At 48.8% G+C, this 17,371-nt stretch overlaps 1 protein-coding gene across 1 annotated transcript in view; it reads right to left on the bottom strand.

Moving 5' to 3' along the window:
* Window positions 1-937: 937 nt before the first annotated feature.
* Window positions 938-17,371, bottom strand: part of LOC306975017 (myosin-6-like) — a gene marked incomplete at its 5' end in the record, with an annotated part of 37,849 nt that continues 21,415 nt past the window's right edge. Inside the window, 4 exons of the mRNA XM_079572436.1 lie at window positions 938-998; window positions 3,249-3,458; window positions 14,690-15,070; window positions 16,399-17,259. Coding sequence (XP_079428562.1) covers window positions 3,264-3,458; window positions 14,690-15,070; window positions 16,399-17,259 — 1,437 coding nt within the window. The 3' untranslated portion in view covers window positions 938-998; window positions 3,249-3,263. The remainder of the gene's footprint in view (window positions 999-3,248; window positions 3,459-14,689; window positions 15,071-16,398; window positions 17,260-17,371) is intronic.

The raw sequence follows: 17,371 nt of genomic DNA, 5'->3' as shown, positions 1-17,371 counted from the left end.
CATTTCTATTTTGTTTTTCCCTCTTTTGTTTTTTCATTTCATAAATATTATTTCATTTTGCTTCTAAATAAATAATACCTTAATAATAAATAATACATTATTCATAAATATATAAATAAATAAATACATCATTATTAAATAAATACATTATTAAATAAATACATAAATTCATAATTAATTAATTAATAAAACCATAAATCGTACTCGCCTGGCCAGGCAGAATTTTGGCCATAAACACACCAATAAAGGTGCCAAAATGGCCGAGTCCGGCTGGACTCGTGTCCAATATCGAAGGAGGGCGGACCGGAATGCCTCCGGGACTAGGGGGTACCATGACAGGGGAATGGCCCGTGCAAAACCGGTCTCATACCAGAGATGGGTCCCTTTTCAAACACCTAACCCTAACCCTAACCCTAACCCTATAGATGGCCTAATCCAATCATTGGCCCTAACCTTAAGGTCAGTGGACCCATGCCTGAACCTAATTTATAGGAAGGACAATTTTAGTTCTACAGAAAAACATCATTTTTTGCATTATGGATTATGTTAGCTTGTTATTTTAGTTTTTGATTTTGGTGTTGTACAACGCGACTCTGGGAAAACCTCATGGTACAACTTGCAGCAGATATGGCCCGTGCATTACCGAGCTCCACTAGGGAGTTGGGTCTAACTCATAAACCTAACCCTAACCCTAACCCTAACCCTAACCCTTGGCTTTAATGTATAAACTCTTTTTCAGAGAATTAGAGAGAAAAGGAGGAAACGACACGCGACTTTAGTTTACAGGACATTTATTTGTCAAACTGACAAAGTTAAATGTGACGAAAACAACAAATCATCATCGTCGTCGTCGTCGTCGTCGTCGTCGTCGCCGTCGTCGTCGCGTCGTCATCACATAAAAGAGTCACAACTATTCTAATACACGCGTGGTCTCCTCCTGGTGGACACTCGTGGAACTTCACACATAGGTTGCTGGTTTAACTCCCGATACCAACAATCTGAGAAAACAAAGTCCACAACGGGAAAGTTTTGTTAAAGATTGTTAACATTTCAGTCAGAACTGCAGCTGGAGACCAGAGATTTAGTGACAAGAGTTAGGTTATACACTGATTATTTCACTTATGATCGGCGTATTCCAAACAAAGGTAACGCTTTATAAGGGTACATGAATACATCATTAATTCATCATGAATACATCATGAATTCATCATGAATACATCATGAATACATCATGAATACATCATGAATACATCATGAATACATCATGAATACATCATGAATACATCATGAATACATCATGGTTTCATTATGCCATGTGATAAAAAGGTTACTCTTGCTTTTGTAGTTCTTAGCTTTCAAATGAGGCATTACACTGTTGCTCTCCAGTTGAGAGCTTTTACATTTGGGTAAAGCTGAACTACAGAAAATGTGCTTGGTTAAGGCGGGGGGTAAGAGGTTAAAATGAAGCGTTGCAGCTTTGATAACTTAATAGAACCTGTTTCAGACACAAAAGAGCTTAAATCAACATTCAAGACTTTATATTAATTTCAGTTTTTAGAAGTTTTTTGAACATGAATATGGCCTTACAGCTGCTCCACCAACACAATAATAATAATAATAATGCATTGGATTTTAAATAGCCCTTTTCTGGACTCTCAGAGACGCTTTAGTTTATACTTTATACTACTTTACTTTATACTACTTTACTTTATTGCAATATTCATTCACTCCATACTCAGTGCTAATAAACCACTGTTGTAGCTACAGCTGCCCTGGGGTAGACTGACAGAAGCAAGGCTGCCCAGTTGCACATTTGGCCCGTCCGACCACCATCACACGTTCACTCTAACACTACATTCTCACAGGCAAGGTGGGTGAAGTGTCTTGCCCAGAGACACAACGACAGTGTGCACATGTGGGAGACTTGATTCAAACCTATTTGCTGGTTTGTTTAAAGAAGTTCTCAAAGCTTCAGTTAAAGGAACACATTCAAAATGAAGTCCTGATGAACGAATCATGTGATGAACTAATCATGTGATGAATGAATCATGTGATGAACGAATCATGTGATGAACGAATCATCTGATGAATGAATCATGTGATGAACTTATCATGTGATGAACTAATCATGTGATCGTTTTTAGTTACACGTCTATACAAGATCCTTGTATAACCCTAAACTGTCATGATGTAACTGCAGCGCTCCGCCACAGGCGGCGCTATCATGAAAGTGGCTGTGACCGACCACTGGCGCCCGTCACTTCCGGGTCAGTAATGCTGTGACCGCCCTCTGGCGTCCGTCACTTCCGGGTCAGTAATGCTGTGACCGCCCACTGGCGTCCGTCACTTCCGGGTTAGTAATGCTGTGACCGCCCACTGGCGCCCGTCACTTCCGGGTTAGTAATGCTGTGACCGCCCACTGGCGCCCGTCACTTCCAGGTCAGTAATGCTGTGACCGCCCACTGGCGCCCGTCACTTCCGGGTCAGTAATGCTGTGACCGCCCACTGGCGTCCGTCACTTCCGGGTTAGTAATGCTGTGACCGCCCACTGGCGCCCGTCACTTCCGGGTTAGTAATGCTGTGACCGCCCACTGGCGCCCGTCACTTCCAGGTCAGTAATGCTGTGACCGCCCACCGGCGCCCGTCACTTCCAGGTCAGTAATGCTGTGACCGCCCACTGGCGCCTGTCACTTCCAGGTCAGTAATGCTGTGACCGCCCACTGGCGCCCGTCACTTCCGGGTCAATAATGCAGTGACCGCCCACTGGCGCCCGTCACTTCCAGGTCAGTAATGCTGTGACCGCCCACTGGCGCCCGTCACTTCCGGGTCAGTAATGCTGTGACCGCCCACTGGCGCCCGTCACTTCCGGGTCAGTAATGCTGTGACCGCCCACCGGCGCCCGTCACTTCCGGGTCAGTAATGCTGTGACCGCCCACTGGCGCCCGTCACTTCCAGGTCAGTAATGCTGTGACCGCCCACTGGCGTCCGTCACTTCCGGGTCAGTAATGCTGTGACCGCCCACTGGCGCCCGTCACTTCCGGGTCAGTAATGCTGTGACCGCCCACTGGCGTCCGTCACTTCCGGGTCAGTAATGCTGTGACCGCCCACTGGCGTCCGTCACTTCCAGGTCAGTAATGCTGTGACCGCTGTGACCGCCCACCGGCGCCTGAACCTTCGTGAGACTTCTCGAAATTGGACGGTGAGTTGTCGTCAGAGACACCTGACTGGGCTTCACTGACGGCTCTTACTCAGTGGCGCCCCCTTCAGTCCTGGTCCAGGCGGGTCTTGGCACGCAGCTTGTTGACCTGGGCCTCGGCAGCGTCCGCTCGCTCTTCGCTCTGGTCCAGCTCGTGCTGCAGTTTCCGGAGTTTGCCGGTGTTGGCGTTTGCCTCAAGCTCCGCCTCCTCCAGCGAGCGTTTGTACGACTTCAGTTTCAGCTGCAGCTTCTCCACCAGGTCCTTAAAGGTCACAAATCAAAACCAGTCAGAAATATCGTCTACAAGACAATATATAAATATGTACGATATCGAGTCCAAGTCCTATGTGGACAGAATAGATTTTAAAAAGGGGAAATAATGGGGGGGGAATTTGTGTTTTTATTTTTTGTATTTTGTTGGGACTTTTGAGTTTTTAATTATCTGGATATTTCTTTAAAAATCTGTAAATGAGGCAGAAATTAGACCTGGACCAATATCGTAAAAAGTCCTGTCTGCAGATGACGCTGTGGGGTTTGTGGATGATGTCACTGTAGAGGTGGGAAATATTTCATCAAGAATTAGACATACAAATTTACCAATATCCAGTTTATCTCCAATGTCAAGAAATGGGGATAAAATTAAGGGGAAATGTGTGAAGTGTTTTTATCTGAGAACAAACAGTCGTGTGACGTTCTCTCTGACCTGCAGTCATGTGACGTTCTCTCTGACCTGCAGTCATGTGACATTCTTGTCCCTGACCTGCAGTCATGTGACGTTCTTGTCTCTGACCTGCAGTCATGTGACGTTCTTGTCTCTGACCTGCAGTCATGTGATGTTCTTGTCTCTGACCTGCAGTCATGTGATGTTCTTGTCTCTGACCTGCAGTCTTGTGACATTCTTGTCTCTGACCTGCAGTCATGTGACGTTCTTGTCTCTGACCTGCAGTCATGTGACGTTCTTGTCTCTGACCTTCAGTCATGTGATGTTCTTGTCTCTGACCTTCAGTCATGTGATGTTCTTGTCTCTGACCTTCAGTCATGTGATGTTCTTGTCTCTGACCTGCAGTCATGTGATGTTCTTGTCTCTGACCTTCAGTCATGTGATGTTCTTGTCTCTGACCTGCAGTCATGTGATGTTCTTGTCTCTGACCTGCACTCATGTGACATTCTCTCTGACCTGCAGTCGTGTGACGTTCTTGTCTCTGACCTGCAGTCATGTGATGTTCTTGTCTCTGACCTGCAGTCATGTGATGTTCTTGTCTCTGACCTTCAGTCATGTGACGTTCATGTCTCCGACCTGCAGTCATGTGATGTTCTTGTCTCTGACCTGCAGTCATGTGACGTTCTCTCTGACCTGCAGTCATGTGACGTTCTTGTCTCTGACCTGCAGTCATGTGATGTTCTTGTCTCTGACCTGCAGTCTTGTGACGTTCTTGTCTCTGACCTGCAGTCGTGTGACGTTCTTGTCTCTGACCTGCAGTCATGTGACGTTCTTGTCTCTGACCTGCAGTCATGTGACGTTCTTGTCTCTGACCTGCAGTCATGTGACGTTCTTGTCTCTGACCTGCAGTCATGTGACGTTCTTGTCTCTGACCTGCAGTCTTGTGACGTTCTCTCTGACCTGCAGTCATGTGATGTTCTTGTCTCTGACCTGCAGTCGTGTGACGTTCTTGTCTCTGACCTGCAGTCATGTGATGTTCTTGTCTCTGACCTTCAGTCATGTGACGTTCTTCTCTCTGACCTGCAGTCATGTGACGTTCTTGTCTCTGACCTGCAGTCATGTGATGTTCTTGTCTCTGACCTGCAGTCATGTGACGTTCTTGTCTCTGACCTGCAGTCATGTGACGTTCTTGTCTCTGACCTGCAGTCGTGTGACGTTCTTGTCTCTGACCTGCAGTCATGTGATGTTCTTGTCTCTGACCTTCAGTCATGTGATGTTCTTGTCTCTGACCTGCAGTCTTGTGATGTTCTTGTCTCTGACCTGCAGTCATGTGATGTTCTTGTCTCTGACCTGCAGTCATGTGACGTTCTTGTCTCTGACCTGCAGTCTTGTGATGTTCTTGTCTCTGACCTGCAGTCTTGTGATGTTCTTGTCTCTGACCTGCAGTCATGTGATGTTCTTGTCTCTGACCTTCAGTCATGTGACGTTCTTGTCTCTGACCTTCAGTCATGTGACGTTCTTGTCTCTGACCTGCAGTCATGTGACGTTCTTGTCTCTGACCTGCAGTCATGTGATGTTCTTGTCTCTGACCTGCAGTCATGTGACGTTCTTGTCTCTGACCTGCAGTCATGTGATGTTCTTGTCTCTGACCTGCAGTCATGTGATGTTCTTGTCTCTGACCTGCAGTCATGTGACGTTCTTGTCTCTGACCTGCAGTCATGTGATGTTCTTGTCTCTGACCTTCAGTCATGTGACGTTCTTGTCTCTGACCTGCAGTCATGTGATGTTCTTGTCTCTGACCTGCAGTCATGTGATGTTCTTGTCTCTGACCTGCAGTCATGTGACGTTCTTGTCTCTGACCTGCAGTCATGTGATGTTCTTGTCTCTGACCTTCAGTCATGTGACGTTCTTGTCTCTGACCTGCAGTCATGTGATGTTCTTGTCTCTGACCTGCAGTCATGTGACGTTCTTGTCTCTGACCTTCAGTCATGTGACGTTCTTGTCTCTGACCTGCAGTCATGTGATGTTCTTGTCTCTGACCTGCAGTCATGTGACGTTCTTCTCTCTGACCTGCAGTCATGTGACGTTCTTGTCTCTGACCTGCAGTCATGTGACGTTCTTGTCTCTGACCTGCAGTCTTGTGATGTTCTTGTCTCTGACCTGCAGTCATGTGATGTTCTTGTCTCTGACCTGCAGTCATGTGATGTTCTTGTCTCTGACCTGCAGTCATGTGACGTTCTTGTCTCTGACCTGCAGTCATGTGATGTTCTTGTCTCTGACCTGCAGTCATGTGATGTTCTTGTCTCTGACCTGCAGTCATGTGATGTTCTTCTCTCTGACCTGCAGTCTTGTGATGTTCTTGTCTCTGACCTGCAGTCTTGTGATGTTCTTGTCTCTGACCTGCAGTCATGTGATGTTCTTGTCTCTGACCTGCAGTCATGTGATGTTCTTGTCTCTGACCTGCAGTCTTGTGATGTTCTTGTCTCTGACCTTCAGTCATGTGACGTTCTTGTCTCTGACCTTCAGTCATGTGACGTTCTTGTCTCTGACCTGCAGTCATGTGATGTTCTTGTCTCTGACCTGCAGTCATGTGATGTTCTTGTCTCTGACCTGCAGTCTTGTGATGTTCTTGTCTCTGACCTTCAGTCATGTGATGTTCTTGTCTCTGACCTTCAGTCATGTGACGTTCTTGTCTCTGACCTTCAGTCATGTGACGTTCTTGTCTCTGACCTTCAGTCATGTGACGTTCTTGTCTCTGACCTGCAGTCATGTGATGTTCTTGTCTCTGACCTGCAGTCATGTGATGTTCTTGTCTCTGACCTGCAGTCTTGTGATGTTCTTGTCTCTGACCTTCAGTCATGTGACGTTCTTGTCTCTGACCTGCAGTCTTGTGATGTTCTTGTCTCTGACCTTCAGTCATGTGACGTTCTTGTCTCTGACCTGCAGTCATGTGATGTTCTTGTCTCTGACCTTCAGTCATGTGACGTTCTTGTCTCTGACCTTCAGTCATGTGACGTTCTTGTCTCTGACCTGCAGTCATGTGACGTTCTTGTCTCTGACCTGCAGTCATGTGACGTTCTTGTCTCTGACCTTCAGTCATGTGACGTTCTTGTCTCTGACCTTCAGTCATGTGACGTTCTTGTCTCTGACCTGCAGTCATGTGACGTTCTCTCTGACCTGCAGTCATGTGATGTTCTTGTCTCTGACCTTCAGTCATGTGACGTTCTTGTCTCTGACCTTCAGTCATGTGACGTTCTTGTCTCTGACCTTCAGTCATGTGACGTTCTTGTCTCTGACCTTCAGTCATGTGACGTTCTTGTCTCTGACCTTCAGTCATGTGACGTTCTTGTCTCTGACCTTCAGTCATGTGATGTTCTTGTCTCTGACCTTCAGTCATGTGACGTTCTTGTCTCTGACCTTCAGTCATGTGATGTTCTTGTCTCTGACCTTCAGTCATGTGACGTTCTTGTCTCTGACCTTCAGTCATGTGACGTTCTTGTCTCTGACCTTCAGTCATGTGACGTTCTTGTCTCTGACCTTCAGTCATGTGACGTTCTTGTCTCTGACCTGCAGTCATGTGACGTTCTCTCTGACCTGCAGTCATGTGACGTTCTTGTCTCTGACCTGCAGTCATGTGACGTTCTCTCTGACCTGCAGTCATGTGATGTTCTTGTCTCTGACCTTCAGTCATGTGACATTCTTGTTTCTGACCTGCAGTCATGTGATGTTCTTGTCTCTGACCTGCAGTCATGTGACGTTCTTGTCTCTGACCTGCAGTCTTGTGATGTTCTTGTCTCTGACCTGCAGTCATGTGACGTTCTTGTCTCTGACCTGCAGTCATGTGACGTTCTTGTCTCTGACCTGCAGTCATGTGACGTTCTTGTCTCTGACCTTCAGTCATGTGACGTTCTTGTCTCTGACCTTCAGTCATGTGACGTTCTTGTCTCTGACCTTCAGTCATGTGACGTTCTTGTCTCTGACCTGCAGTCTTGTGATGTTCTTGTCTCTGACCTTCAATCATGTGACGTTCTTGTCTCTGACCTTCAGTCATGTGACGTTCTTGTCTCTGACCTGCAGTCATGTGACGTTCTTGTCTCTGACCTGCAGTCATGTCACGTTCTTGTCTCTGACCTGCAGTCATGTCACGTTCTTGTCTCTGACCTTCAGTCATGTGACGTTCTCTCTGACCTGCAGTCGTGTGACGTTCTTGTCTCTGACCTGCAGTCATGTGACGTTCTTGTCTCTGACCTTCAGTCATGTGACGTTCTCTCTGACCTGCAGTCATGTGATGTTCTTGTCTCTGACCTGCAGTCATGTCACGTTCTTGTCTCTGACCTTCAGTCATGTGACGTTCTCTCTGACCTGCAGTCATGTGACGTTCTTGTCTCTGACCTGCAGTCGTGTGACGTTCTCTCTGACCTGCAGTCATGTGACGTTCTTGTCTCTGACCTGCAGTCATGTGACGTTCTTGTCTCTGACCTTCAGTCATGTGACGTTCTTGTCTCTGACCTGCAGTCATGTGACGTTCTCTCTTACCTGCAGTCATGTGACGTTCTTGTCTCTGACCTGCAGTCATGTGATGTTCTTGTCTCTGACCTGCAGTCATGTGACGTTCTTGTCTCTGACCTGCAGTCATGTGACGTTCTCTCTGACCTGCAGTCATGTGACGTTCTTGTCTCTGACCTTCAGTCTTGTGATGTTCTTGTCTCTGACCTGCAGTCATGTGACGTTCTTGTCTCTGACCTGCAGTCATGTGACGTTCTTGTCTCTGACCTGCAGTCATGTGACGTTCTTGTCTCTGACCTGCAGTCATGTGACGTTCTTGTCTCTGACCTTCAGTCATGTGACGTTCTTGTCTCTGACCTTCAGTCATGTGACGTTCTTGTCTCTGACCTTCAGTCATGTGACGTTCTTGTCTCTGACCTTCAGTCATGTGACGTTCTTGTCTCTGACCTGCAGTCATGTGACTTTCTTGTCTCTGACCTTCAGTCATGTGACGTTCTTGTCTCTGACCTGCAGTCATGTGACGTTCTTGTCTCTGACCTGCAGTCATGTGACGTTCTTGTCTCTGACCTGCAGTCATGTGATGTTCTTGTCTCTGACCTGCAGTCGTGTGACGTTCTTGTCTCTGACCTTCAGTCATGTGACGTTCTTGTCTCTGACCTTCAGTCATGTGACGTTCTTGTCTCTGACCTGCAGTCATGTGACGTTCTCTCTGACCTGCAGTCATGTGACGTTCTTGTCTCTGACCTGCAGTCATGTGACGTTCTCTCTGACCTGCAGTCATGTGATGTTCTTGTCTCTGACCTTCAGTCATGTGACATTCTTGTCTCTGACCTGCAGTCATGTGATGTTCTTGTCTCTGACCTGCAGTCTTGTGATGTTCTTGTCTCTGACCTGCAGTCATGTGACGTTCTTGTCTCTGACCTGCAGTCATGTGACGTTCTTGTCTCTGACCTGCAGTCATGTGACGTTCTTGTCTCTGACCTTCAGTCATGTGACGTTCTTGTCTCTGACCTTCAGTCATGTGACGTTCTTGTCTCTGACCTTCAGTCATGTGACGTTCTTGTCTCTGACCTGCAGTCATGTGACGTTCTCTCTGACCTGCAGTCATGTGACGTTCTTGTCTCTGACCTGCAGTCTTGTGATGTTCTTGTCTCTGACCTGCAGTCGTGTGATGTTCTTGTCTCTGACCTGCAGTCTTGTGATGTTCTTGTCTCTGACCTTCAATCATGTGACGTTCTTGTCTCTGACCTTCAGTCATGTGACGTTCTTGTCTCTGACCTGCAGTCATGTGACGTTCTTGTCTCTGACCTGCAGTCATGTGATGTTCTTGTCTCTGACCTGCAGTCATGTCACGTTCTTGTCTCTGACCTGCAGTCATGTGACGTTCTCTCTGACCTGCAGTCATGTGACGTTCTTGTCTCTGACCTGCAGTCATGTCACGTTCTTGTCTCTGACCTGCAGTCATGTGACGTTCTTGTCTCTGACCTGCAGTCATGTGATGTTCTTGTCTCTGACCTGCAGTCATGTCACGTTCTTGTCTCTGACCTTCAGTCATGTGACGTTCTCTCTGACCTGCAGTCGTGTGACGTTCTTGTCTCTGACCTGCAGTCATGTGACGTTCTTGTCTCTGACCTTCAGTCATGTGACGTTCTCTCTGACCTGCAGTCATGTGATGTTCTTGTCTCTGACCTGCAGTCATGTCACGTTCTTGTCTCTGACCTTCAGTCATGTGACGTTCTCTCTGACCTGCAGTCATGTGACGTTCTTGTCTCTGACCTGCAGTCGTGTGACGTTCTCTCTGACCTGCAGTCATGTGACGTTCTTGTCTCTGACCTGCAGTCATGTGACGTTCTTGTCTCTGACCTTCAGTCATGTGACGTTCTTGTCTCTGACCTGCAGTCATGTGACGTTCTCTCTTACCTGCAGTCATGTGACGTTCTTGTCTCTGACCTGCAGTCATGTGATGTTCTTGTCTCTGACCTGCAGTCATGTGACGTTCTTGTCTCTGACCTGCAGTCATGTGACGTTCTCTCTGACCTGCAGTCATGTGACGTTCTTGTCTCTGACCTTCAGTCTTGTGATGTTCTTGTCTCTGACCTGCAGTCATGTGACGTTCTTGTCTCTGACCTGCAGTCATGTGACGTTCTTGTCTCTGACCTGCAGTCATGTGACGTTCTTGTCTCTGACCTTCAGTCATGTGACGTTCTTGTCTCTGACCTTCAGTCATGTGACGTTCTTGTCTCTGACCTTCAGTCATGTGACGTTCTTGTCTCTGACCTTCAGTCATGTGACGTTCTTGTCTCTGACCTGCAGTCATGTGACGTTCTTGTCTCTGACCTGCAGTCATGTGACGTTCTTGTCTCTGACCTGCAGTCATGTGATGTTCTTGTCTCTGACCTGCAGTCGTGTGACGTTCTTGTCTCTGACCTGCAGTCATGTGACGTTCTTGTCTCTGACCTTCAGTCATGTGACGTTCTTGTCTCTGACCTGCAGTCATGTGACGTTCTCTCTGACCTGCAGTCATGTGACGTTCTTGTCTCTGACCTGCAGTCATGTGATGTTCTTGTCTCTGACCTGCAGTCATGTGACGTTCTTGTCTCTGACCTGCAGTCATGTGACGTTCTCTCTGACCTGCAGTCATGTGACGTTCTTGTCTCTGACCTGCAGTCATGTGATGTTCTTGTCTCTGACCTGCAGTCATGTGACGTTCTTGTCTCTGACCTGCAGTCATGTGATGTTCTCTCTGACCTGCAGTCATGTGATGTTCTTGTCTCTGACCTGCAGTCATGTGACATTCTTGTCTCTGACCTTCAGTCATGTGATGTTCTTGTCTCTGACCTGCAGTCATGTGATGTTCTTGTCTCTGACCTGCAGTCATGTGATGTTCTTGTCTCTGACCTGCAGTCATGTGACGTTCTTGTCTCTGACCTGCAGTCTTGTGACGTTCTTGTCCCTGACCTGCAGTCTTGTGACGTTCTTGTCTCTGACTGCAGTCTTGTGACGTTCTTGTCTCTGACCTGCAGTCATGTGACGTTCTTGTCTCTGACCTGCAGTCATGTGATGTTCTTGTCTCTGACCTGCAGTCATGTGACGTTCTCTCTGACCTGCAGTCATGTGATGTTCTTGTCTCTGACCTGCAGTCATGTGACGTTCTTGTCTCTGACCTGCAGTCATGTGATGTTCTTGTCTCTGACCTGCAGTCATGTGATGTTCTTGTCTCTGACCTGCAGTCTTGTGATGTTCTTGTCTCTGACCTGCAGTCATGTGACGTTCTCTCTGACCTGCAGTCATGTGACGTTCTTGTCTCTGACCTGCAGTCATGTGATGTTCTTGTCTCTGACCTGCAGTCATGTGATGTTCTTGTCTCTGACCTTCAGTCATGTGACGTTCTCTCTGACCTGCAGTCATGTGACGTTCTTGTCTCTGACCTGCAGTCATGTGATGTTCTTGTCTCTGACCTGCAGTCATGTGATGTTCTTGTCTCTGACCTGCAGTCATGTGACGTTCTTGTCTCTGACCTGCAGTCATGTGACGTTCTTGTCTCTGACCTGCAGTCATGTGACGTTCTTGTCTCAGACCTGCAGTCATGTGACGTTCTTGTCTCTGACCTGCAGTCATGTGATGTTCTTGTCTCTGACCTGCAGTCATGTGACGTTCTTGTCTCTGACCTGCAGTCATGTGATGTTCTTGTCTCTGACCTGCAGTCATGTGACGTTCTCTCTGACCTGCAGTCATGTGATGTTCTTGTCTCTGACCTGCAGTCATGTGATGTTCTTGTCTCTGACCTGCAGTCATGTGACGTTCTTGTCTCTGACCTGCAGTCATGTGACGTTCTCTCTGACCTGCAGTCTTGTGATGTTCTTGTCTCTGACCTGCAATCATGTGACGTTCTTGTCTCTGACCTGCAGTCATGTGACGTTCTTGTCTCTGACCTGCAGTCATGTGACGTTCTCTCTGACCTGCAGTCATGTGATGTTCTTGTCTCTGACCTTCAGTCATGTGACGTTCTTGTCTCTGACCTGCAGTCATGTGATGTTCTTGTCTCTGACCTGCAGTCATGTGACGTTCTTGTCTCTGACCCGCAGTCATGTGACGTTCTCTCTGACCTGCAGTCATGTGACGTTCTTGTCTCTGACCTTCAGTCATGTGACGTTCTTGTCTCTGACCTTCAGTCATGTGATGTTCTTGTCTCTGACCTTCAGTCATGTGACGTTCTTGTCTCTGACCTGCAGTCATGTGACGTTCTTGTCTCTGACCCGCAGTCATGTGACGTTCTCTCTGACCTGCAGTCATGTGACGTTCTTGTCTCTGACCTTCAGTCATGTGACGTTCTTGTCTCTGACCTTCAGTCATGTGATGTTCTTGTCTCTGACCTTCAGTCATGTGACGTTCTTGTCTCTGACCTGCAGTCATGTGACGTTCTTGTCTCTGACCTGCAGTCATGTGATGTTCTTGTCTCTGACCTTCAGTCATGTGACGTTCTTGTCTCTGACCTTCAGTCATGTGATGTTCTTGTCTCTGACCTTCAGTCATGTGACGTTCTTGTCTCTGACCTGCAGTCATGTGACGTTCTCTCTGACCTGCAGTCTTGTGATGTTCTTGTCTCTGACCTGCAGTCATGTGATGTTCTTGTCTCTGACCTTCAGTCATGTGACGTTCTTGTCTCTGACCTTCAGTCATGTGACGTTCTTGTCTCTGACCTTCAGTCATGTGACGTTCTTGTCTCTGACCTTCAGTCATGTGACGTTCTTGTCTCTGACCTGCAGTCATGTGACGTTCTCTCTGACCTGCAGTCATGTGACGTTCTCTCTGACCTTCAGTCATGTGACGTTCTTGTCTCTGACCCGCAGTCATGTGACGTTCTCTCTGACCTGCAGTCGTGTGACGTTCTTGTCTCTGACCCGCAGTCATGTGACGTTCTTGTCTCTGACCCGCAGTCATGTGACGTTCTCTCTGACCTGCAGTCATGTGACGTTCTTGTCTCTGACCTTCAGTCATGTGACGTTCTTGTCTCTGACCTTCAGTCATGTGACGTTCTCTCTGACCTGCAGTCATGTGACGTTCTCTCTGACCTGCAGTCATGTGATGTTCTTGTCCCTGACCTGCAGTCATGTGATGTTCTTGTCTCTGACCTGCAGTCATGTGACGTTCTTGTCTCTGACCTGCAGTCATGTGACGTTCTTGTCTCTGACCTGCAGTCATGTGATGTTCTTGTCTCTGACCTTCAGTCATGTGATGTTCTTGTCTCTGACCTGCAGTCATGTGACGTTCTTGTCTCTGACCTGCAGTCGTGTGACGTTCTTGTCTCTGACCTTCAGTCATGTGACGTTCTTGTCTCTGACCTGCAGTCATGTGATGTTCTTGTCTCTGACCTGCAGTCATGTGACGTTCTTGTCTCTGACCTGCAGTCATGTGATGTTCTTGTCTCTGACCTGCAGTCATGTGATGTTCTTGTCTCTGACCTGCAGTCTTGTGATGTTCTTGTCTCTGACCTGCAGTCGTGTGATGTTCTTGTCTCTGACCTGCAGTCGTGTGACGTTCTTGTCTCTGACCTGCAGTCATGTGACGTTCTTGTCTCTGACCTGCAGTCATGTGACGTTCTTGTCTCTGACCTGCAGTCATGTGACATTCTTGTCTCTGACCTGCAGTCATGTGATGTTCTTATCTCTGACCTGCAGTCATGTGACGTTCTTGTCTCTGACCTTCAGTCATGTGATGTTCTTGTCTCTGACCTGCAGTCATGTGACGTTCTTGTCTCTGACCTTCAGTCATGTGATGTTCTTGTCTCTGACCTTCAGTCATGTGACGTTCTTGTCTCTGACCTGCAGTCATGTGATGTTCTTGTCTCTGACCTTCAGTCATGTGATGTTCTTGTCTCTGACCTTCAGTCATGTGATGTTCTTGTCTCTGACCTGCAGTCATGTGACGTTCTTGTCTCTGACCTTCAGTCATGTGATGTTCTTGTCTCTGACCTTCAGTCATGTGACGTTCTCTCTGACCTGCAGTCATGTGACGTTCTCTCTGACCTGCAGTCATGTGACATTCTTGTCTCTGACCTGCAGTCATGTGATGTTCTTATCTCTGACCTGCAGTCATGTGATGTTCTTGTCTCTGACCTGCAGTCTTGTGATGTTCTTGTCTCTGACCTGCAGTCATGTGATGTTCTTGTCTCTGACCTGCAGTCATGTGATGTTCTTGTCTCTGACCTGCAGTCATGTGACGTTCTTGTCTCTGACCTGCAGTCATGTGACATTCTTGTCTCTGACCTGCAGTCATGTGATGTTCTTATCTCTGACCTGCAGTCATGTGATGTTCTTGTCTCTGACCTGCAGTCTTGTGATGTTCTTGCGGTCCTCCTCGCTCTGGAAGCTCAGCTCTTTCACGCGGCGCTCGTACTTCCTGATCCCCTTCACGGACTCCACCCCCTTCTTCTGTTCCGCCTCCAGCTCCGCCTCCATCTCGCGGAGGCGCGTCTCGAGGCGCTGCAGCTGTTTGCGACCGCCCTTCGTTGCCACCTGCTCGGCCTCGTCCAGACGCTGCTGCAGATCTCGCACCGTCACCTCCAGATTCTTCTTCATGCGCTCCAGGTGTGCGCTGGTGTCCTGCTCCTTCTTCAGCTCCTCCGCCATCAGCGCAGCGTCTGTAATGGCCTTACGCGCCTTCTCCTCCGCGTTCCGGTTCTCCTGCAGCGCCTCCTCCAGCTCCACCTGCAGGGGGCGCACATGCAGACTGAGGGCCCGAAATATACATATACTTCTTCTGGTGTTCAGCCTGGTGTTCTGAGGGTTTTAGCGCCCCCTGGTGGATGGTTAGTGGCTGTTGCCTGTAGATGCAGCAGGTCGCTCTCCGCCTTCTTCTTCTGGTGAATCAGGCTGGAGTTCTTCGTGTTATAGCGCCCCTTAGTGGCTGGTTAAAGGGTGTTACCTGCAGTTGCAGCAGGTCGCTCTCCGCCTTCTTCTTCTGGTGAATCAGGCTGGAGTTCTTAGTGTTATAGCGCCCCTTAGTGGCTGGTTAAAGGGCGGTACCTGTAGTTGTAGCAGGTCGCTCTCCGCCTTCTTCTTCTGGTGGATCAGACTGGAGTTCTTCGTGTTATAGCGCCCCTTAGTGGCTGGTTAAAGGGTGTTACCTGCAGTTGCAGCAGGTCGCTCTCCGCCTTCTTCTTCTGGTGGATCAGGCTGGAGTTCTTCGTGTTATAGCGCCCCTTAGTGGCTGGTTAAAGGTTGTTACCTGTAGTTGCAGAAGGTCGCTCTCCGCCTTCTTCTTCTGGTGAATCAGGCTGGAGTTCTTAGTGTTATAGCGCCCCTTAGTGGCTGGTTAAAGGGTGTTACCTGCAGTTGCAGCAGGTCGCTCTCCGCCTTCTTCTTCTGGTGGATCAGGCTGGAGTTCTTAGTGCTATAGCGCCCCTTAGTGGCTGGTTAAAGGGTGTTACCTGTAGTTGCAGCAGGTCGCTCTCCACCTTCTTCTTCTGGTGGATCAGGCTGGAGTTCTTAGTGTTATAGCGCCCCTTAGTGGCTGGTTAAAGGGTGTTACCTGTAGTTGCAGCAGGTCGCTCTCCGCCTTCTTCTTCTGGTGAATCAGGCTGGAGTTCTTAGTGTTATAGCGCCCCTTAGTGGCTGGTTAAAGGGTGTTACCTGCAGTTGCAGCAGGTCGCTCTCCGCCTTCTTCTTCTGGTGGATCAGGCTGGAGCTGTTAGTGTTATAGCGCCCCTTAGTGGCTGGTTAAAGGGTAGTACCTGCAGTTGCAGCAGGTCGCTCTCCGCCTTCTTCTTCTGGTGGATCAGGCTGGTGTTCTTAGTGTTATAGCGCCCCTTAGTGGCTGGTTAAAGGGTGTTACCTGCAGTTGTAGCAGGTCGCTCTCCGCCTTCTTCTTCTGGTGGATCAGGCTGGAGTTCTTAGTGTTATAGCGCCCCTTAGTGGCTGGTTAAAGGGTGTTACCTGCAGTTGCAGAAGGTCGCTCTCCGCCTTCTTCTTCTGGTGGATCAGGCTGGAGCTGTTAGTGTTATAGCGCCCCTTAGTGGCTGGTTAAAGGGTGTTACCTGCAGTTGCAGCAGGTCGCTCTCCGCCTTCTTCTTCTGGTGGATCAGGCTGGTGTTCTGCGAGTGCAGCAGCTGCGTTCTCTCGGCTGCGTCCGTCAGCTCTTGCTCGGCGAGTTTGCGGCAGCGCTCCGTCTGCTCTAGCGCCCCCTGTAGCTCATCGAGCTCGGCTTGCAGCAGCGCGCTCCTCCTCTCGCTCAGTGTGGCATTCTCCTTCAGACCTTCGCTCTCATGTAGCGCCTCGTCCAGCTGCAGCTGCGTGTCCTTTAGCGCCCCCTGCAGGACCTTGAGCTGCCGCTGCGCCTCAGCAGCGCTCCGTGTGGCCACGTTCAGCTGCACCTCCATCTCCGTCAGGTCGGACTCCATCTTCTTCTTGAGACGTAGCGCCTCGCTGCGGCTGCGCGCTTCATTCTCCAGCGCGCTCTGCAGGGTTTCCAGCGCTCTCTGATGGTTCCTCTTGTTCTGCTCCATCTCCTCGTCCTTCTCGCTGAGCTTCCTCTCCAGCTCGGCACGTGTCTGACCGAACTCCAGCTGCAGACGGAGGATCTTACTCTCCTCATGCTCCAGCGTCCCCTCCGCCTCCTCCAGCGCCTGCTGAAGCTCCGCCTTCTCCTGCTGCAGCGCACGCCTCAGTTTGTCCAGCTCGTGTGCAGATCGACCTCCTTCTCCCAGACGATCCGTCAGCTCCGACACTTCGTCCTGCAGGTTCTTGTTCTCCCGCTTCACCGTCTCCAGCTGGTCCAGCGCCTCCTCGTACGAGTTCTTCAGTTTAAAAAGCTCCGTACTCAGCGAGCGGCACTCCTTCTGCGACGCCTCCAGCTCACACTGTGCCTCCTCGTGCTTCTGCTTCCAGTCCGCCAGCACCTAAAACATGTACAACATAGATAAATATTACATTTAAGACGAATCAACGTGCGGTACGAGTCCGCCAGCACATAAAACATGTACAACATAGATAAATATTACATTTAAGACT

Source organism: Gobius niger (assembly GCF_951799975.1).
Source record: "Gobius niger genome assembly, chromosome: 15".
NCBI lineage: Eukaryota > Metazoa > Chordata > Actinopteri > Gobiiformes > Gobiidae > Gobius > Gobius niger.
The sequence above is the reverse complement of the archived record's forward strand: the minus strand, read 5'-3'. Positions and strand labels throughout refer to the sequence as shown.